At 48.8% G+C, this 21,585-nt stretch overlaps 1 protein-coding gene across 9 annotated transcripts in view; it reads right to left on the bottom strand.

Annotated features, from left to right (window-relative positions):
- Positions 1–1,083: 1,083 nt before the first annotated feature.
- Positions 1,084–21,585, bottom strand: part of RPH3AL (rabphilin 3A like (without C2 domains)) — a 159,805-nt gene continuing 139,303 nt past the window's right edge. For 7 of the 9 annotated variants that reach the window (XM_023530522.1, XM_023530520.1, XM_023530524.1 and 4 more), the window contains 3 exons: positions 9,123–9,236; positions 7,317–7,463; positions 4,277–5,480 (listed from right to left, as the gene is read on the bottom strand). In XM_023530522.1, the coding sequence (XP_023386290.1) occupies positions 5,446–5,480; positions 7,317–7,463; positions 9,123–9,236 (296 nt within the window). In that variant the 3' untranslated portion in view covers positions 4,277–5,445. Of the gene's footprint in view, positions 1,300–4,276; positions 5,481–7,316; positions 7,464–9,122; positions 9,237–21,585 lie in introns of those variants that run through there. The other 2 variants (XM_023530526.1, XM_023530525.1) reach the window with 2 other exon arrangements.

Here is a 21,585-nt window from a genome sequence, read left to right on the forward strand (position 1 = left end):
CCTGTGAAGGAAATATTATTCTCATTTTACAGATGAGGAAACTGAGGCACAGAGAAGTACCCTTAATTTCAGGTACTAAGTAGTAAAGCTGGGGTTTAAAACCAGGTGTCCCAAGTTCATGAGCTTCCCACCTCCTGCCTCTTTTAGGAACTACTAGTATTTGGGACAAATCAAGTCATTTCTGTACTCCCTGAGTTTTACAGATGACACCCTCCACCTCCACCCCCGGCCCCCATGAAAGGCTCAGCTCCACAAGTTAATTTGTAAGTTGGTTGCTTTAGAGTCAGCATTTTTTGTAAAGAAAAGATTTCTTGGTTCCAAGACCAGCCAGCCCACAGGGAGCTCTTGACTCCTGGCAGTTCCCAGACCCCCGTGGGATAATCTGCATTCCCTCTCCTTGCTAAAGCTGAAGGCTTCTGAGATTAACTCTTGATGAAACTTCTTTAGAACCCACCAACCCTGTGACACATATCTAGGAAATGCATTTTGGATTCGCCCCAGGTGCTGATGGGATTGGGTCTCTCTCCTGGACTGGGTCTGGCCCAGGCACAGGGTTCTGGTGGGAGCTGAGTACGGGGGTTTCTGCTACACCAGGTCTGAGAAGTCTCAGGGGACATTGGTTCCAGCACAGAGGTAGCTTAGAGCTGGAAAGCAGAGACGCCAGCTCCTTACAGGTTGCATATTTGGATATAGGGACCTCTGGGGATATATTCTGCCCCGCCCCCTGCCTGCTCACCTATGGCCTCAGGGCTCTCACTCCCACCCCAGGTGTTTATCCTGAGTTTGACATGTATTTTCCATTAAAAATATCTCATTGTTAGAAATGTAATGGAGTACATAGTTTAAAAAGGGTCACTGTCCTACGAAGTTTATAATATAGGGCAGCAAATCCTTTCCCCACTCAAGTCCCTCTCTAGGTACCCTTAGAGCTCTTAGCCACTATTGCTAGTGTTTACCTTTGTTTCAAAATCTCATGCTGATTCTATTTCTTGATTTTTCAGTTTTACATGTTATGTTATGTCATGATATATTATAAAATTATCACGATATCATATACAATCTCCCCCAACACACACATGCTTCTTATCTTTTTGTATATCCTTATATATCTCCTCTTTTCTCATGCTCCAATCTTGGCTGGCTGGCCTTGGCCTCCAGTCCAGCCACACAGCCAGTTCCATCATCCTGGGGACAATCTTTGCCCTTCTCTTGTGTTGGATTTCCAGTATCCCGTGTCCCTGGTACTCTCTTTTCTGGTTTTCTCCCTTGTTTGGTTGGAGCATATCCTCTAGCAGCTGCCTGAGAAAGAATATATGGAAGATACATTAAAAAAAAAAAAAAAGTCTGAAAATATCTTCATTCTACCATCATTGATATTCGGCTGCATAAAAATTTAGATGAGAAATTATTTCCTATGAGAATTCAGAAGATGTTGTTTCACTGTGTTCTGGCTTCAAAATCTGTTTTGAGAATTTCGATGCCATTTTAATCTCTGATCCTTTAGGATTTTTATCTTGGTATCCTGAAATTTCATGTTAAAAAGCCTTGCTACAGTTCCTTATAGTTTTTATTTTGAAAGATTTCAGACATATAAAAATAATACAAATATAGTGGAATATCATATTACAAACCCATCTATTTGTAATTGAGATTAATAAAACATTACCAATAAAGTTGAAATATCTCCTTAATTGTATGCCTCCTCTTCTAAAGACGTGTCTTGAAATCTGTTGTTTATCCTTTCTATGCATTTCTTTATTCTTTCACTGAATAAAATATATGTTAATATATAACATTGTGCATATCTTAAAACCTGTATATAGATGGCATCATAATATATTTTTTTCCATGCTTCTTTGCTTGGTGGTGTTTGTGAGTCATTTATGCTGAGTGTGGCCCCTCCTTTTCATCACTGCATGATAGTTTATTATTTAACTATTTCACACTTATGTATCTATTCTCTGTCCATGGTATTTAGGCCGTTTCAAATTTTTAGCTAATAAAAAAGTACTGCTCCAAAAATTCTGCCTGAGAAAGAATATATGGAAGATATCTTAAAAAAAAAAAAAAAAAGTCTGAAAATATCTTCATTCTACCGTCATTGATATTTGGCTCACGTAGAAGTTTCTATAGGGAAATGGTTCTCGGTTCTGTTAGCACATTGGACTCACCTGGGAGCTTTAGAAAATGCTGATGTCAAGGCTTTTCCCCAAATTGATTAAACCAGAACCTCTGGGGGTGAATCCAGCAGGAGTGTTTGTAAAGCTCCCCAGGTGATTCCAATGGGCAGCCAGTGGTGACAACTACTGCCCTAGACCAGTGCTACTCAAAGTATGGTCTTGTAGCAGCAGTGTGGGCGTCACCTGGGAGCTTGTTAGATGTATACTTTCAGCTCCTGCCCAGACTTACTGAGTGAGAGAGAATCTGTTTTAGTAAGACCTCAAGTGGTGGGCATTGCATTGCAGCTACAGGCTATGTGCTTCTTCATCTACATGTATTGCTACATGGCTGCTCATGATGGTGGTAGCCATACACATAGCTATGGTTTGATGGCACTGTACCGGGCACTTGGTGGGTTCTTTCTCTGCAGAAGCTCATTTTCTTCAGTCCTAGGAGGTATTCTTGTATCATTGCTTCAGTAATTTTTTCTCCTCTATTTTCTGTTTCTTGGTTTGAAATTCTGTTAGTTGGATGCCGGACCTTCTGCCTGGATTGTACCTTTTGGTTGTCTCATTTTCTAGACTTTTTCCTCCAGGTTTCACATCTTTTTTGTTTGTTCGTTTGTTTTACCTTCTGGGATATTTTCTTTCATCTTCCATCCTTCGAATGCATTTTTAAATTTCTGCCTTGAAATTTTAATTTGTAAGAGCTTTAACACTTCCTTTTAAAAAATAACATCCCTTTCCTGTTTCAATATCTTCAGAGCGGTGTTCTCTGACCCCTTTCTTCTATGTGTTGAAGTCTCTGTATTTCAGCGGTTGATTTTGGTCAATTGTTGGTGCCCTTCCCTTGGCTGTTCCCACTATGAGTGCAACACAGCAAAGATAATAGGAAGCTCTGCATACATGGACAGGGCTTGTGGGCTAGGGGCCTCACAGTGGTGCTGGGCAGAGACTGGGGAAACACCAACGTCAGGATTTGTCTCTCTTTCCCAGAGAGACATTCAAAAATGTCCTGCCTTGCAGGGTTGGAGAGGTGGTGGTGGTAGATGGGGAACAGGCCCAGTTATTAGCAGGGGAAGGGGGCTGAGGGTCTCCCAATTAACCATCACCTCACCACCCCAGCCTTTGGCAAGGCTTGGAGTCCCCAATCCAGAATCTTTCTAGTTCAACCCCGACCAGCAGCAAGCCTGTCTTCTACTAGGGTGAGGGAAGGGCAGGCCAGTCACAGGCCGTGACTGGCTGTTTCAAATTTTTAGCTAATATAAAGGTACTGCTCCAAAAATTCTGTGCACGTCACCTGAAGTTTCTATAGGGAAATGGTTCTCGGTTCTGTTAGCACATTGGACTCACCTGGGGAGCTTTAGAAAACGCTGATGTCAAGGCTTTTCCCCAAATTGATTAAACCAGAACCTCTGGGGGTGAATCCAGCAGGAGTGTTTGTAAAGCTCTCCAGGTGACAGGCTGGGAGAAGGGACGTGAGCATCTAATCACTTCTTCCAACCAATGCTATTTTTACACCCATCCTGAACTTCTACCTTAGGGATACCTGGTCCTTCCAGGTTCTGAGGATTTGGGGGATTTTGCAGAGGAAATGGGCTTGTTCGCGGCTGGCTTTCTCTCTTGTAGACGTTTCGGGGGAGTAGTGGAAGCTGGAATTAAACAAGTTATACTCTTCCATCTTCCAAAGTTGAGATCTCTCTTATCTGCTGCCATCTTCTTTTTGTCTTCGTGGTTGATGTCATTTTCATTTCTCTATGTCATTTGAGCAAGGTTTTGGGGGCAGAGGAAATACAAGTGTGTTCAACCCACCATTTAACCAGAAGTCCTCGTCCATTTTATAAACATTTTTACATATGTACATATGTTTGTATAACTCATTTTGATTATTTGTACGTATACTTCAAAAATATATTTTTTTTTTACATAGATGATCTTGCTTTTTCCATCCAACGTTAGGCTTGTGAGCTCTTAACACACAGGGACCCAGCTCATTCCTTTCACTGCAGCTTAGGAAGTACTCCAGCAATCAATGCACCACATTTTTTTCCATCTATTTCTTTCCTGATACATCTCAGAAACACAAGCGATTGTGGTCTTTTGATCAACACACTGGCTCAATGCAAATCCTAATCTTTATTTTTATTCTGAAGCATAACTTGTCACAGGCAAGCAGTGAGTTTTTTTTTTTTTTTTTTTTCCCTCTGTCTGCTAGAGGCAAGGGCAAAAAAAGCTAATGGTGGGGGCCTAAGAGCCTGGAGAAAAGTAGGCCCTTTGAGAACTGGGTGGAGGCATGGGGCATTGGGCGGGGGCAGGAAGGATGGGAGGGTGCGAACACCTACACGCACATAAATACACGTTCTCTCTTCGGGGAAAGGTTTTCCAGAAGCGTTTGCCCGTGCTTTGAATTAAATATTTTTTATGCCAAACTGAACCTACTGAAGAGAAGTGAATTAATGGCTTAGGGGAGCCTCGTGCTGCAGCTGGGGACTTGGCTGAAAGCTGCTCTTCAGTGAGTGAATTTGGTCTTCACCAGAACCATTCTCAGTTCCACAAGCTGCGGAGAATCTGAGCAAAACCCGGGGAGGCCAATGGAGGGGTTCCCAGAATCAATAAAGAGCCAGGTTTCAACAGCGGCTCCTGGATCAGCCCTGAGGGAGGGAGCTTCTCCCACCTCCCCGGAGCTGCAGGCAGAGGAAAAGGGTGATGGAGTCTCTCATCCCACCTGCTCTGGCCTCCACCGCTTGTCTCTAGGGACCAAGTTCAGCTTTGAAGGATAATGCTGAGGGCTGGATTTCTTCTATTAATAGAATTATGGGGAAAGCCTGCCTGGTGCCTTCTGAAACTGCAGTGCACACGGGTGGAGGGAGTACAAGGTGGGTTTGGACGTCCTTCCAGCCCAAGAAGAGAGCCCACTTAAAATAAACATGGGGTAGACTGAGTTGGGGAGGACAATAAATAAAGGTCATAGCTCAGTGGAATGGCTGGGGGGTGGGGTGGGTGAGGAGGGCTCCCAGGAGAGAAAGGATACAGAAAGGCACTGGTGGGGGGAAGCAGACTCAGTCCTGCAAACACTGGTTTGTTAAGTAGGAGGTCACAGCTGATAGGGTTGGATGTGAGGGTTCCAGGAGTAGTCGGGAAGGAGGCAGGAAGGGTCTGGCTCCAGCGTGTATGCATATGCGTGCTCTCTCTCTCTCTCTCTCTCAACCTCTTCACTGGAAGGTCTGCTTCCTGCATCGAAGAGGCCGTTGCCCAGGGCAGGCAGAGGGGACTCGCAGAGGCCACATCAGCAGTGGGGACTCGCCGGGGTGTGTCTTTTGCCTTTGGGGGAGGGAAAAACAAAGGCCATTCACTATAAGGTGAGCAGAGGCAGGGTCCCTCCCCGGTGACAGCTTGACCTTTGGGAATAAAATGGAGGTGATGGCAAGGAAGGCAAGCTCCTTGCTGGAACAGCCCCACACCAGAGGCAGCTTCCCTGTCTGAAACTAAGCGGGGGCTGTCTGGGAGAGCTGGGGGCTGGCGCCCTGGGCAGACCTCTGCTCCCCTTTGCCGCATCATTGCAGGTAAGTCATCTACTCCCATGCTTCATTGTGTCCATTGAAACCTGGGATAATTAACACAGGTGACCTCCCGATGCCAGAAAGAGCATATGGACATGGGAATATAAAACATTCCTCTAGGCCAAGTTTTTTCAAGTTGTTTGTAAAGCCCTGGAACCTTTTCTATGTACTGGACACACAGTCTCCCCCATTTATTACTGGACAATTCCTAAGACCTACTCAGGGTAGACACTCCACATGGATGCTGCATTTTACCCTCCCTGCAACCCTGTGAGGGACATGATGTGGTCTCCATTTTACCGGCAATGAAATTGGGTGCAGAGAGATCGATTATTAGGTTGAATCATAACAAATTGCCAATATTCGACTATTTTTGAACTATTACAATGCAATTTCACATGGTTCAAACTGTAGGTTGCCCCAGTTCACATGACTATGGGTGGCAGGGCTAGGACTATAACTCACGCCTGCTTGATTCTATACTGTCCGGAGGATTTCAGGAGACCAGAGGGTCCACTTCATGGCCAAGTCCACAGGGACCCCTCTCCCTGAGACCTACCTACCTGCTGCCTCTTTTACATGCCCTGCCCTGTAGCTTCTGAGGAATGCTTAGATGGGAAAGGGGGAGGGGGGGAGGTGGAGGGGAGGAGGAACAAGGAAGGATGGGGAATGGGGAGTGACTGAGAGCTCCCATGTGACTTTCTGGATGGTGGCTGCTAGTGCACCCAGGCTCCTACAATGAGCAGCTGCACTGATCTACCCATGTGTGATGTGTGCTGTGGATACTCTGGCCCCAGAGACACCCAGTCCAGTTGAGGACTCTTTCTTGAAGGAGACTAGGGGTCAAACATCACTTGCATGATTATCTCTGGCTTGAGTAAGAAGAGACTTCCCCCTACCTCCCCCCATCATGGATCCCAAGCTGACCGGGCCAGGACAGTGGGCATGGGGGTGGGTAGCTTGGATTCTTGCCCTTGGTTTCCACACCCATCCAACAGGTATAATAAGTCTCTTTCCTGCCTATTCCTCCAGCAGAACAAAGTTGACCTTGGCAGTACAGGACAGGCTGGGCTCCAATGCTGCCAGCTCCAGTGGCCTTGAATTCTCTCTCTGATTTGGCCTGCCCTGGGATGGGCTGTTTTAGGTATTGATCTGGCTTCTTCAGCTACATGGTAGGCTTCTGGAGGTCAAGAACTGTCCCCTACCACACCCAGCCCAGGGGCTTGGATTGGGGCTTGGATTCCCTAATGCATTGTAGGTGCTCTCGAAATGGGAGTTACTGTGACTATCGTGGAGATGAGAAAATGCTTTGAAAGATTACATATTTTATAAAGCTGAGGATGGTAACGACCATGTTATAATTACTGAGAATGAATACCGTTATTATTTTAGTTCCTCCCCGTTCACTGCAGTCAGGGGTGGAGTCTGGCTCATCTCTGTTTCTCTGCACAGCGCTCAGTAAACACAGAGAATTGAAAACCTCATCTACCACTTTCCAGTTTGGAAAAACTGAGTGAGAAAGGAGGAGAGTCCTGGGGAGAGAAAATAAAAGAGGGAGGGGAGGTGGGGGGTTTAGAAGGAGCGGCTGGGTACTTACTGGGGCCCTTTGGGTCCGGCCAGGGTGGGGTGCCCCTCTGTGGGTCTGTAGGGCCCATCCCTGTCTCGCTGGCCAGGCTGCTCTGGCTCCCCGAGAGGTGGTGAGGCAGGCAGGCGAGCCCCATCTTGGGGGACTCCACACTGCCACCTGCAAGAGACCATGTGTGGGCCCGAATGACTCAGTGCTGGGCCCTTCAGACCTTAAACTGAGACAGGCAGGATCTCAGCCTGACGAGAAGCTGATGTAAAGCATTCTGATTTGGATTTGTGATGGGTGTCTACGGCATTGTCTGCCTAGAGCCCCTTACCCTGGGAACTGCCACTTCCTGCCCCCACATGGCTGCCATGTTCAGCATGACCCCACCCTCTGACCACTGCTGATTTGGTCCAGGATATATAAAGACCACCAAATGGGCCCTCAGGTTGTTTCACTAGGAACAAGTAAAGACACTAACATGAAAATCAGCAATGAGGAGGGGGAAGAGTATACATTCCAGTAAACTCAATGGGGTTATTATTTGCTGCCTTTACTAACTAAAAGATCCTCACTCAAATGTGGCTGTTAGTCCTTGCCCGGATTAAGAGAGCAGAGGTGGGGCCTGTAATACTGTACTCCATCTTCTCCTATTCTCTAGACCCACTTGGTCATAGCTGTGAGTTGGTGTGAATGGAGAGTTCAAGAGCTATGGTGGGGGGTGAGGGGAAGAAGAGGAGTATAGACCCATCCTGGAAACCAAGGCTGGCAAATAAGTTTCTTTTACACTTTCCTAAGATAAAATCTTTAACTCGAGAGGCTTAAGAGATCATCTAGCCCAGGGACAGTTTTCATCTCTTGCATCATCTTCACCTATAGATATGGACCACCTGGAAAACTGTACTGAGCATTCTGAGGCCACATCGGGTTCTGCAGGAAAGCATATCAGCAACTAGTAATGTCTGCCATGGGCAGGAATGGGAATTCAAGTACATGCACTCGGCATTTGCCATCTCTGATCTAGCCCAAACTGCCATTCTCAGCAGGAATTCCTTCCATGTGAGCTCTGGCGGGAGATCACCCAGCCTTGGTCCCAGGACAAAACCCTGAGGCATTTTATTCCAGTTTGGGGCAGTTATTATAAAGCTTTCTTATGCACTGAAATCAGCCTCCCTAAACAATGTCTTTCAAATATCCCAGTTTTAACCTCTGGAGTAACTCTGAATGAAACTGGCCTTTCCCCGGAAAGCCCCTTAAGGGGTTAAAACAAAAAAAAAAGGGGTCCCCAACCCCAAGCCTTCTCTGCCCCAGCCTCAAGGCCTCAGTTAACTCTTTTTCAAGTGATATGGTCACAGAGGAGAGTTCAGAGATGTTAAATTCAGAAGGAGCACTGGAGACCACCTGCTCTACCTTGTTTGTGCTAAACAGTAAGAAACAGAGGCTTAAGAAGTCATAGTATGTATTTGGGGTCCCACTGCAGTTTCATGGCAGAGCTGAGCTAGTCCAGTGAACTTTGTATCTGACCATCACATCATCACTCCTGAGGCAAAAATCTCATCTGGGATGCTCACAGTGAGCTGGGGGAAGAAACCCAGGTGTGCAGGCTGGGGGTCAGGGAGGCTGCGGAACCTACCCTCCTCCACACCTGCATATACAGCTAAGCCTCCTTTCAGTCCTGCTCTTCAGTGGTGCTGAGACTAGCTCCTAGTCACCCCAGACCCAGGCCTACTTCTCCTCCCTGGTCTAGAACAATTCCACAGACACCTGCCGGGGAGCAGCAAAGCCACCTGCACCAGGGGCTTCGGAAGCCAGCAGTGTGCTTCCCTTGCTTACCTGATTCCCCGCGGGGCTTGTCACATTTCAGATCTTTGACCCCAGAGGGTGGGAGTCTGTCCTCTAGGCTGGAGGAGCTGAGATCCGAGTCACTGTCACTGTCGCTGGAAACCACTGGAAAGAACAGACACCAGCACAGGAGGTCACTTCTACCAGCTACCTGGACCAGCCGGCATCTGGACAGATGAGACCAGGGCAGATATCCCTCTTGCCTAGCCCAAATGGCACAGAACCTTAGCTGGCTGTTGTGTCTGGGGCACAGGAACAATGACCTGGGGATGGGGACAGCAGGGAACTCTTCTGCCAGTCACAAAGGTGAGTTCGGTGTGAGGAGGCTGGGACTTGGGCCCAGCATGACCAGCACCAGCAGGGAAGGCTCACCCCTAGGTCAGTCATCTCCACATGTCATGTCCCCACTGTGGTGAAATCAGAAGCCTCTCACTGTAATAGAAGCCGATTATCCCCTTTGGTGTAAGTACAAATGCTCCGAGGCCTGAACCTGCCCATGCTGAAAGGCACAAGGCAATGCTCTGTAGCCATGGCAATTCTAGTCCTCACTGACCTGCACTAGGCACTTTATGCATGCTAACTCACCAAACCTTCAGAACAAATCTGTCACATAGAAAACAGCATTATCCCCATTTCACAGGTGAGAAAACTGAGGCGGCTGCCTAAGGGAGTAAGTAGAGGAGCCAGGATTCTAACCCTGGCAGGCTGGCTCCCCTCCACAGACTGTGTTCCTAACCACTCCAAATTTACTGGAAGAACTGAACTGGGATCCAGCAGGCCTGGGCTTTCATCCTAGTTCATCCAGTAACTCAGAGTGGGGCCTTGTGGATGCAGAAGGGAGCTGGGTGGATGGGGTTGGAATCCCAGGAGAGGAGAGAGGAGAGGCAGCCCTCATGGTAAATACCTACTATGGTAGAAATCCTCTTTTCTGGACTAAATGGAACCATATTTGGCTGGTTTATCACCAGTGGGAGTCATAATACAGGATATATTCACATGTTGAATATTCTATTTTAATTTTAAGCATAGAAATGTACATCCATTTGCCAATCTTTTGATGTAGGGCTTGGGTACTCCTTTGAGATTGGGCCCACGAGGTCTTTCTCGTCTAAACTGCATCCATGTTGTGCTGTGATTCCCAGGTTCAATGTCTCTACATTGGAGCAGAGCTTAAAGACATGGGCAAAGCAAGGTGAGGGCTTTGCCCATGTCTTTTTCCACTTCTTTCTCCCATTTTTTATACTTGTCCTGCCCACACCTAATTCAATAGCTTTTGTAAGCAAGTGGCTTCTATGAAGACTTCCCAAAGTCTTGGTTTTAATGAGACGACTCTGTGTCTTTCCTCTTTTTATCAATTTACATAACATTCAATTAAATGATGTAAGTTACAGTCAGTTGCCTTGTACTTATAATAACAAGTACAACTGCACAGGAAGGTTTGGGATTACAGGTAACCAGCTCTCACAGGCAACTACGTCAGCAAATGGGATAAGAGTCAGTGTTTTGTCCAGGGAATGCAAAATGCTGATTATGGAGGGAGATTAGGCGAAGTGGAGCACTTTCTGCCAGGTATTGTGCTAGGCACCTAGTGAGTATTGTCTTATTCAATTTGTCAAACAGCCCTGTGCTGTAGGGACCCATTTGGTGGGAGATGAGATTGGAAACAAAATTGATCTATACCAAGGGTGGCTAAGAGTTTTCATCTGATCCGCCGGGCCCCTTCTGGAGCAGCATGCAAAGGAGAATCCTGAGACCGCATTAACACCCAGCAGGAAGGAGAGCCTGGTCAGTTAGGGAAATCCAGTGTGGGCACCGGAGAGGAAATGGCAGGAACTATGCCATGTAGCTTCCACCTGGATCTAGAGCCTTCTGGAAAAACTTCATGGCTTCAGCCTGTGTCACCTTTCAGCTAAGGGAGCCGCAGCAACCAGAGGGTTGGAGCTGGATGACCATTTTCGCTCTAATTAATTCTTAACCCCGTGCTTCCATAGCAGAGTGGCTGGCACACAGTAGGTACTTCGTGAAGCTCTGATGACTAATCAGCTCTTCCCTCTCCCTTAATTCCTACGTCCTACCAATTTTACCTCCTAAATGATTCTTAATCAATGCTGAGCACGAGGTCTCATTGTCTCTAGCCTGGATTCCCCGTGACAACTACTTGGCCCCACCTACAGGCATCCCTTCCCCCACCGCCATCCCACACAGCCAGGGATGCTCCAGCTAACATATACATCCCCATAACCTCCAGCCTGAGCTCCTGCTCTTTGTCTACTTGTCCAACTGCATCCCATACAACCTGCTCTCCTAACCAGGCTCCTGCAGCCCCACTGGTTTGGAGCTCCTGCCAAACTGCCAGTCAGTACCTCCTGCAGTGACTCACTTCCCTCTGCCCAGAATGCCTTACCCATTGCTCTCCTCCTGGCTCAGGTGGCCACCTGAGGAATCCCTCCAGGAATCCCTCTCTGGCTAGTTGAATGTCCTGTGTATTCTACTACAACTGCACCAATCACTTTCTGCTGTACATATCTGTACATGTGTTTCTCCCAGCAGAAAGCGAGCCTCCTTGAGGGCAGGGGCCAAATGGGAACATGAATAAAGCTGGTGTGCTTCTCCTTCTGCAGAGCCTGATCCATGTGGGGTGGGGTAAGTGATGCTAACGTGGTTGTTCCCAGCTTTTCCTTCTTGTTCTGCTCAAGGATTCTGCCCTTTCTGTTCTCCTTCTTTCCCTCCCCTGCCCTCAAGCAAGACTCTGCTTTGGCTTCTACAGTTTTTGTGATGTAGAATCAAGAGGAGACTGGGAAAGGGAGGGGTAGTGGTTCATACACCCCCCTTCATAGTATTTCAGAAATGCAAGTAAAGGCCTGATTTACTTTGCAGTTGCTTTTCAGATCCTGGACTGGGTTTCTTTGATCAAGATTCCACTGAGACCAGACTTCATTGGCGTCAGTTTTATAAAGCATTTAAGTATTTTTTGACTCATTGACTGACTAAATATAACCCCATGGGTCCCCAGATAGAGAAAGTGGGAGGTGGCAGAAGGCAGCAAGCAGCTCCCCTGTCTCCTTCGGAATAGCTGCAAAGGAGTCAGGGAGCATTCTGCCCCCTGCCAACCCCCAGCATCGTGAAGTGGGGGTGGGGGTGGAATTCCAGCAGCTTGTTAAGCAGTGGGAATCCCAGCAGAGTGCACGGTGACTGATTTCCATGTCGGTTTCCCCATCTTTCTGGCAGAGATGCTGAAAGATAACCTATTCATCCTTCATGACTTGGAAGGTTCCATCTCTTCCATGCTTGATATGCAGGATCTTTGTAATTCTGGGGCAGGGGGGATGTGGGGCAGGGGCAGCAGTGGGCACACAAGGCTCCACGGTGTTAAAATAATGCCTGGATCCTTTGCTGCTAATGCGCAGATGCCAGAGGGCACAAAATATCAAGAAACTCAAAAGGAGACAATGGGAAAGGATGTCTCAGGACTCATTTATCACATTTCTCCACCCTCCTCCCCTTCCGTCACCTGTCATACCTAGTCATAGCATTGGGTTAGGAGTGGGCGTGGGCTTACGTTGCAAGAAGACTGTGCTGTGCTACATTGGGAGAGCAGTTTCTGTTGTGAGGGGTATGTCTTGTCCAAAGCGCCAACCCTGGAGGCGAGTTCAGGTGCCATGTTGTTAGGTCCCATGTGATGCCTATGTTGTGCAATGTTTAGAAAAAATGAAACCTCCCTAAGTTAGAGTCAGTGGCTTGTTCTTTGTCCCCTTTGATAGACCCTGAAGTGCCATAGAGGGGGGAACAGCTCCAGATGACAATGAGCTCACAAAGGCATCACAGCAGAGAACCAGGCAGCTGACAAGACTCATTCCCTTTGGATTTATTTCCCTTGGCTCAAGCATCTTTGCTCATTGTGTCTGGGACTTCAAGCTGGGTCCAGGCCTCAGCTTAGAGGGCTTTGTGGGGGCAAACCCAATCCCATTTCTAATCTGCTCTGATCAAACCTCACTCAAAAGAAACAATCAAGGGAAGTCGGCAGTGTCCATGCCCGACCTTGGCACTTACTGTCAGTGGGAAAGAAGCACACTAAGAAAACACTGCTGAGAATGTCCCTGGATGCAGCCCAATGCAAACGTCGTTTACCCAGATATTCCTCCAGCAGCAAAGGAAGACGTTTTTCTTCTTCCTCCCCCTCCGAATGTAAAACCCAAACCTTGGCTAATTTGCCTTTCGATTGCCGTCACCACCTTTCTCCCTGCACAGCAGCTGTGATCGTAAATCTTCCAGGTCTATTAACAAAGCTTTTAGGCTCATAAATCTGTTGGCCCTTGCTCCTCCATCCTCAACAAAACACTCTGTGTGTCTGAAGTCTGATTTTTTTCCCCTCTAATTCCCCAAAGGTTGAGTCTAGGATGGCTCGGTGATGAGGATGGCTCGCTTGTATTCTGCTCACGCCCGATTTTTCGGATTGAAGATGGGAAAACACCAGGGAGCAGACTGTCCCAAGAGCCTCCTTGAGAAGGAGCATTACCAAAAGGATTCACCTGGGCTTTGCCATGAGGCAGGGAGGACAGAGGGCCTCCCCCTCCGGCGGCCTGAGCCCCTGGACCACTTGCTTGGGGAACCGGCATCCCTGAGATTTTCCCATTATGCCCCCAGAGGAGCTGCTCTACTCTGCTCAGCTTTCATCCTTAGCAGTGGACAGCCCCAGCGCCAGCCATGCCCACTTCTCTGGGGATAGGCCAGCTCCCCGCCCCTCCCCCCCCTCCTTGGATGAATTTGCAATTTGACTGTCACCATGGAAACTCAGAGTTTTGGCACATGAAGGTGGGGGGAAGTCTTCCCTTTTGGAAAGTCTTTCCTGACTGCCTGAAGGGACAGGTGTGGCAGCTGCTGTCCTGTGGAGACATCTTGCCTGGGATGGTCCAGGGGACTGGCATGATGCTGGCCACTTGACCTCACAGCCCTGCATTGGGATTTGGGGAACCTGCTTCCTGGCTCTGTTCTACCACCACCTCTTTTTATGACCCTGGGCACCTCTCAGGGTTTTATCATACACATAAAAAGGCAAACCTGAACAGCTACTCTGGGTCTGAACTCTAGGATTCAAGTTCAGGTCAGCATTGTTCCATCAGTGGAAAGGCCCCAGTGACCCTCTCTGGTTGAGGTGGGGAGAGGCGACTTCTGGGCCACACAACAGCTGCCTGGCTGACACAGGAGAGCCGGCAGCCTGTGAGCTTGGGAGGCACTTGCGAGCTGCTGCTCTGCTTAGAGGCTCCCAAACCCCCCAGAAATTATAGGAATTAGAGAGGAAGAGAGATATTTTCAGCAAACATTCTGCCACGGCAAAGCAGATGGTGGAAAATTTTGCATACTAAAAACAAAAAATTTTTTAATGTAAAGGAAAGATGATAAGACCCTGGGGGAATGCATAGACATTCCAATTAGCCTTACCCAGCCCACCAAGCTGGCACGGCTGTGGAGAAGAGTCACAGAGCGGTCCCCACTGGGACAGGTGAGGGCTGGGCCTGCAGCCTGAAATCCTACTGAGATACCTTGCAAGTCTCAGGCTCCATTCGGTGGCAGCAAAAGGGAAGCGTGGGGTGGTGAAGAGGCACTGGCTCTGAGTCAGACAGACTCAGGTTGTGTCCTGGCTCTGCTACTTCCTAGCTGCGTGACTTTGGGCCAGTTTCTTTACCTCTCTGTGCTCAGCAGGTTCACCCATGAAATGGGGGATGATGGGTCCCTGTCTTGGTTGTTGTGAGCATTAAAAAAGGTAACATAGGCAGTATCTAGCACATGATAGGTGCTTGACAGACGGGAGCTATTTTACTTGAGGGGGCATCCTGAACTCATGCATAGGGGCTGGCCTTTGGAGTCACCGTGTTTGGTGCCCAGGCCAATCTCACAAGCGTGGACTCACCTTTTCCAAGGGAACTTAGATTCCCAAATTGTCCTTCATAAAGCTTCGACGGCAATAGATGCCTTCAGAGGCCGTTTGGAGGCCAAGCTGGGATCTGTACCTAGGCCTGTCTCTCACTGGAATCCTTGCTCTTTTTCCCTCACTTATCGTGCCGGGGACCCATGGTCCAGCCTCATCCTAATGGCTCTGCTCTCTCAGAAGTCCTCCGCCCCAGGCAGGCCAGTTTTTTTTTCAGTGTCCTCTGAGTGCCCTTATTGGGCTTCTTTCTGATCCCTTTTCTGATCAGAGGCAGGGGCCTCAATGTGGAAGAGAAAGACTTCTGTTCACTCTCAACATCTAGGGTTGAGTTCTGGCTCTGCACTGGATGCTCCTGAGCAAATACTTTCATCTCTCTGAACCTCAACCTTCTCACCTGTAAAATAGAGACAATAATAACTACTAATAAAGTAAGATTGACTAGGATGAAAGGCATTGCAAGTTTAAAAATCTACACAAGCCTATAAGTATTTTTAAAACCTGGAATCCAATTCATCTTCCAGTAATCCATAGGAATTGTGCCTCTATTGAAAAGTTTCTCCAGCCCCCGGGGAAGGGAGGATGGGAGACAGGCCCTCATTCACTCTCCTCCTGACTGCCTGGGCTGCTTTTCTGGCACCTCTCAGACACCTTCTGGCCTTGCATTTCTTTTCCTACAAATGCCTGCCTTGACGTCCCCAGCTGTTTCCAGAACAACTTGAGGGCAGGGCCCCATCTTAATCTGGCTCTGACTCCCTCCCTCGGCCCCCATCACTGGGCCTTGGGCCGAGCAGGTACTCAGTACATACTTGTTGACTGCTTTGAGGACACAGCATTGTGCAGAGACAGCAGGACTAGGTGGTGGTCAGCAGCGTGGTGGTGAGCCAGCTCTGTTCTCCAGAAGGGTGGGCCTCTCACCAAGAAGGGCCCCCTGACAGCCTCTCCCTGAAGGACACTCACGTGGGAGGAGCGAGGCCGCTGATGGCCTCAGCCTGAGCCAGGGACAGATTAATGGGGAGAGGGGTTGTCAGAGGCTGGTTGCCATGGACACAGGATGAGTGGTGGGGAGAGCACTGCTCACACAGAGCCTGCTCTTCTTCCAACCCCAAGCTGAGGGCAAGCCAGAGGAATAGGGTCTTCCTTTGTTTTGGAAGCTCTCTTCAGGGCCCTGGAGAGTCAGGGCCTGGACAAAGAGAAAGGTGGCCCCGAAGCCAGGAAGCCTGTTCTCATAGGGGTGGGCCAGGTGGTGGCCAGGAGGCTCAGAGCCTCTCTCCCTCCCAGACCCCAGTCCTGGACCCCGAAGTTAAGATATCTGGGTGACCTTTACTTGCCAGCTGCCTGACCACACTGAGCCTCATTTCCTTGTCTGTTAGGTGGAGATGGTCACAGAACTACCTAAGAGGGCAGAGTGAGGGGTGGACCCGTGTGGTGACCATGTGGCACCTGCGGAGTCCTCCTTCCTTGGTCCTCCTTCCAGACTGCCACTGGGGACATCAGCAGGGTTGGCTGAGACCAGGCTGGGAATTGACAGTTGGAGAGTGGAGGGTTTCCTGTGCTCGTTTATTCATTCACGATTGATTTAATTAACTCCCTCCTTTGGGCTCACAGACAGGAGGCACTGGATAATGAAGACAAATCCTCAAATCAATAGTGATATGGTCGCCAGCTCCAAAATCTTGTGGTCCTACCCTTGCTTGAGGAGTTCCAGATAGGACAGGAGATGGATGGATGGATGGAAGATAGGAATAGCTCCCTTCAGAGCAGGATACTCTGAAGGAGAGCCAGGGAGTAGTATTCAGGGAGTGGAAAAGTCAGGGAGGGCTTCCTGGAAGAAGTAGGCTTTAAAGATGGGCATGATTTATATATAGAAATTCTGAGGTGGGTCTGGCATCCCTGATAGACAACAGGAAAGGCAAAAGCAGGCGGTGGGCATCTCTGGGACCAGGACAACCTTGCTGGCTCCAGAGAAAGGCTCTAGGCTCAGGCATTTAGGGGACAAGGGGCTAGTCTGGCTTGTGTGTGCTTTGTACTGCTCCTCTCTGGCAGAATATTACTTCTGACTTATGGCAAAGATGAAACCAAGCGAGTGCATACCTTCTGCCTACTCCTTTGCTGGGACTCAAAATGAGCCTTTGTTAGTTCCTTGACTTCAGCTTTCTCTCTTCTTTGTCTCTGTATGTCTCTGGGTCTTTGTCTTTTCTTTGGTTTCTTTGTGTTTCTCTTGCTGATATTAAAAAAAAAATCTCTGCCTTTGCTTCTCTTTCTTTTCCTCTCTTAGATGTCAGTGTGTCTCTTTGTGTACTGAGTCTTCTTGGGTTTGTCTCTTGGTTCCTCTCGGTTTTTGTAGGTTTCTCTCATTCACCTGTCTCATCTCTCCGCATCTCCCTCCCTCTGATTCTGGGCCTCTGTCTCTGTCTCTCTTCCCCTAGGCCTCTCTGTCACAGCCCTCAGAGTCCGGCTTTCTTGGCCTCTAAGTTTGTTCCTCGGGTTCTCTCATCTGGAAGATGGCGCCTGTGCTCAGAGGTGAGGTGTGGGGATGGGCTGCCAGTTCTGCCTGTGTCCCATGTAGACCCCAGGGGCAACCAAGGAAGAGGAGGCCTGGCCCTTCCCTCTTGTATGGAGATCACCAGCCACATAGACCCTCTCAGCCTCTGCTGCCACTCGTGGACCAGCAGTGGGAAATCAGTTAGACCCCATCTGCGCAGCTGGCCTTTACCCTGTGATGGACAGGAGGCCCCTGGAGGGAGCCGCTGAGCTCTGTGGAGCCAGCACTGTTATCTCCTAGGGCTTTACAGGAGTCAGACAGGGCAAGTGAGCTCACATTTATTCACTTTATCCAGGTCCCTAAAGGCCAAAAAATCTAGAGTCGGGGGAATGAAGCTGTAGGTTTACTTGGTGAGACAGGTGAGGGCTGGAGAGGGTGTGCTCCCAGACTGCGAGAACTCTATACACATCGGCTGAACCAAAGCCAGAGCCCGGCTGAGGGGGGCTGGGCCCTGCTTTCCTATTTCAGCTCAGACCAGGGGCAAGGAGCCCCCAGACCTCACCTTATAGTTAGACTCAACCAATCAGCTGAGGCTGTCGGCAGGTTTGGGCAAATTCGAAGCGACAGCCATGCCCCTGACTTCTGTGGTGTGGCTAATGAGGGCCTTCTGCTCTTGGGAAATGACTTCTCAAGCAGTGAGGACACCTGGAGTAGGTAGGAGGACTGCTGGGGGCAGGGGTGGGGCAAAGGCCCCTCCATTTACACCCATCAGCATTGGACTAATATTTGGTTTCACCAAGGGCTCCAAAGGTCAAGACACATTAGTATGCATGGGCTTCTCCTCAAAATGCAGCCACGCAAGACTGGCCAGGCTTCTATTTCCCTGGGATTGAGGGGAAAGGCAGAATTTCCTGAAAGCTGCAGCGTTTCTCTTTCTGTCCACACTGAGATTCCAGTGTAAGTTATTAGACCTCTTCATGCCTTAGTTTCCATAAAATGGGACAATAGTGTGGATCCACCACAGGCTATTGGGAGATTACCGGAAATAATGGATACGCAGCACCTGGCACAGCCAGTAACGAGCAGCCATGCAATCTACAGCAGCTACTAATGTTGCTGTTTTTATTCGGCCACTCAGCACTGAGGCCTGAGGCCGGCTTCTTTCACCTGCACAGACCAAAAGGCAAACAGTGCACAGGTCCTCAGCTGAGCCTGGCAGAATGGCGGCCACACAGGAAGACCAGTGACTGACTGTCAATGTTTGCTCCAGTGAGGCCCACAGTGGGCCTGGACATCCCCAACCCCTTCTCCTATCTCTGGTTGGATGGGTGATGGTATGCAGTTCCCCCAAACGGCTGGCGGGAGCCACAGACAGGACTGTCCGCCTAAGACTTTTTTGTTCATTTATTTTCTAGACCCAAGCTGCACCATGAAGACCCGGGCCAATGGGTTTCAGGTGCCATGCTGGACACACAGCACCCTTCTCAGATGGTTCAAAGGCAGCCTCTCCCTTCCTCCTCCCTAAACAGTCCTTTCTGGCTCATGTGTCTGTGCACATATATTTAAAAAATATATATTATATATATATAAATCCCAGTTACTTCCAGCTCCTCAGGACTCTAGAACCCATACAGGGAGTAAAACAGAGACAGAGAAAGTGATAATTAAGCATAAGAGATGATCCTGGGGATAGGACTTCGAAAAGAAGGTTCAGTTTGTTTATAAGCTCTTAGCGAACACTTACCATAAGCTCAGTGGGTAGAGGTGGGGGTGGAGGGGATGCTGGGCAGTCTGATGGGATTTCATTGGTAGTACATACCAGAAGTGTGTGTGTGTATGTGTGTGTAGGGGGCGCAGGGCCAATGCTGAAATGGGGCTGCTCTTTCCAGTAGAGGCAGCCTCGGTGCATGATCTGGGAGCTGCTTTACTGCCTGCCAGAAATTCCTCTATAAAGTTTCATTCATTCCCTTGGCTTTGGAGTTGTAAATTAGAAAAGCTACAAGACGACAGACTCTCTGCCCCAGTCCCTTCATCCCCATCCCTACTCATAGGGAAACCAAGGCCCAGAGAGGAAGAAGGATTCCAAAAACTAAAGTTTTCCTCCTCAGGAGTTTCCTGTTAAAACACATGAACTCTGCAGGCTCTGGAGGTGAGGGTGGTGGGGTCACCTCCACAGAAGGCACAAAACCAATATGGGCAGGATTTGTGGGGTCAGGATCAGGAGCAGGGACATACAGATGTGACATGGTCAGGATCCCGCCTTCTACTGGTCAGGTGGAAGGATCAGTGAGTAAGGTGGGTTGGATATGAGGACCCTTCCCTTCCACAGAGAAGTGAGCCCACTTTTCTTGCAACAGGTGTCCCTGTTGGTCTAATTTCTATTCTTTCTTCATAGGATGTGGAAATGAGAACCATTTTACTTTTTTCTTAATAACCTTGTAAAGGTGATGATCAAAGAATGTCAGAGACAATAGGGAGGGGTAGGGACTGTGGCAAATCAGAGACTGCAAACCCTCTGTGAAAGGGGGAAGCTGCTACTTAGCCTGTCCAATTTTTCCAGAGGAGTGGTATTGGCAGACTTTTTGCTTTTCAAAAAAGAAGCCAGAGCTCCACATTCTTTTAAGTGACAATTCTCTACATTTAAAAAAGTTGTCAATTAATTTAAAGCAGTGAGCCAGACCGAGTCACTGCTCCACCAGTCTGTGACCTATAACACTGTCAAATGTCCAACCCTCCAGGACAGATGGCATCCCTCCTCCCAACATGGAAGCCCTCCTGCTCTGCCTCCTTCTCTAAGCCTCAGCCAGCCTGGCCTCCCTGCACACAACACACACTCCCAGCTGCTCCTAAGGCTGCAAAGAAGGGCATGTACCACAGCCAGGCTTACGTGACAGAAATGGCAAGTCCAGAGTCTGCTGGGGGAACACTGGGGGTGAGTGGGGGTGGGTGGGAGAGGGCAGCTGAGTGCTCTGAGGAGCTTCAGAAATGCTAATTTCTCGGGAACAGAGAAAGAAGGAAGGCGGCATAGCAACAGCTGGCTCTGGGCAGTGAGCAATCCTGTCTGAAAATAAAACATTTTACAATCCACAACTGTGGCTCATTAAGAATGAATGGATCTACTGGTATAAATAGCATGCTGCGTTAAGAAGTCAGGAAACAGCATATGCGTTTGATGGAAAAACGGCTGCCATGGAACTACTTATTAGCTCAGTCGGCTGCAGCTCCGTGCTAACTAGACAGAGGTCTTAGGTTCACAGCTTTCGTGGGCCACGTGGATTTCTCGATCTTGAGCGGTAGAATGTACCCCCATCCCCCCAGCCCTGGTTACAACATGGGCACATAAGTCTGGATACACACTAACAGGCCCATAGTGCGTTTCTCAACCATAGTATCCCCACTATAATGTCTAGCCTTTGCTTGAATGCTCCTAGCAACAGGAAGCGCATCACCCTGCCAGAAACAAAACACCCAGTTCTGTGGTTAAATGGCTATTGAGCAAGAGGCACAAATTTCCCCCTGCTCTGTCCCAGCTCTGCTTTTGGGGAAAACAGACCTAACTGGTCATGCCACCCATTATGTCTGATGGGAAACAGGCTGCATGCAGAAAGGGCAGCGTAAGCCGGATGAGTCAGGCCGATCACCTTCTCCTGAGCGGGGTCCTGAGAATGTGGGCAGATGCTAAGATTGAAGGGCATGTGGACTTGCTGAGTACAAGCTGCTAAGCAGGCAGAGGTTGGAGAATTGAGCTGATCCGAGAGTACCCTAAGAAGCAAAAGAAGCTGCTGCCATATCCTCCATCCCCACAGGCCTCACAAATATTTGTCTACATCCCTGCTTCTGGGAGACCTTGCTCAGTAGCCTGGCAGCAACCCCTTTAACTTGATCTGGCCTCAGTGGCTTTGCTCCTGGAAGCCAAAAATCTTCCCACCAAGTCTGAAAGAAGAAAGCCAGACTGAGTGGCAATTTGGGCGATAGCTTTACTCTGTACTACACTCAGAGGGGAAGAGTGTGGGCCAGTTTTCAGAAACCTGGGTGCCAGGCCCTCT

The sequence above is a fragment of the Pteropus vampyrus genome, unplaced genomic scaffold (assembly GCF_000151845.1).
Source record: "Pteropus vampyrus isolate Shadow unplaced genomic scaffold, Pvam_2.0 Scaffold50, whole genome shotgun sequence".
Taxonomy (NCBI): domain Eukaryota; kingdom Metazoa; phylum Chordata; class Mammalia; order Chiroptera; family Pteropodidae; genus Pteropus; species Pteropus vampyrus.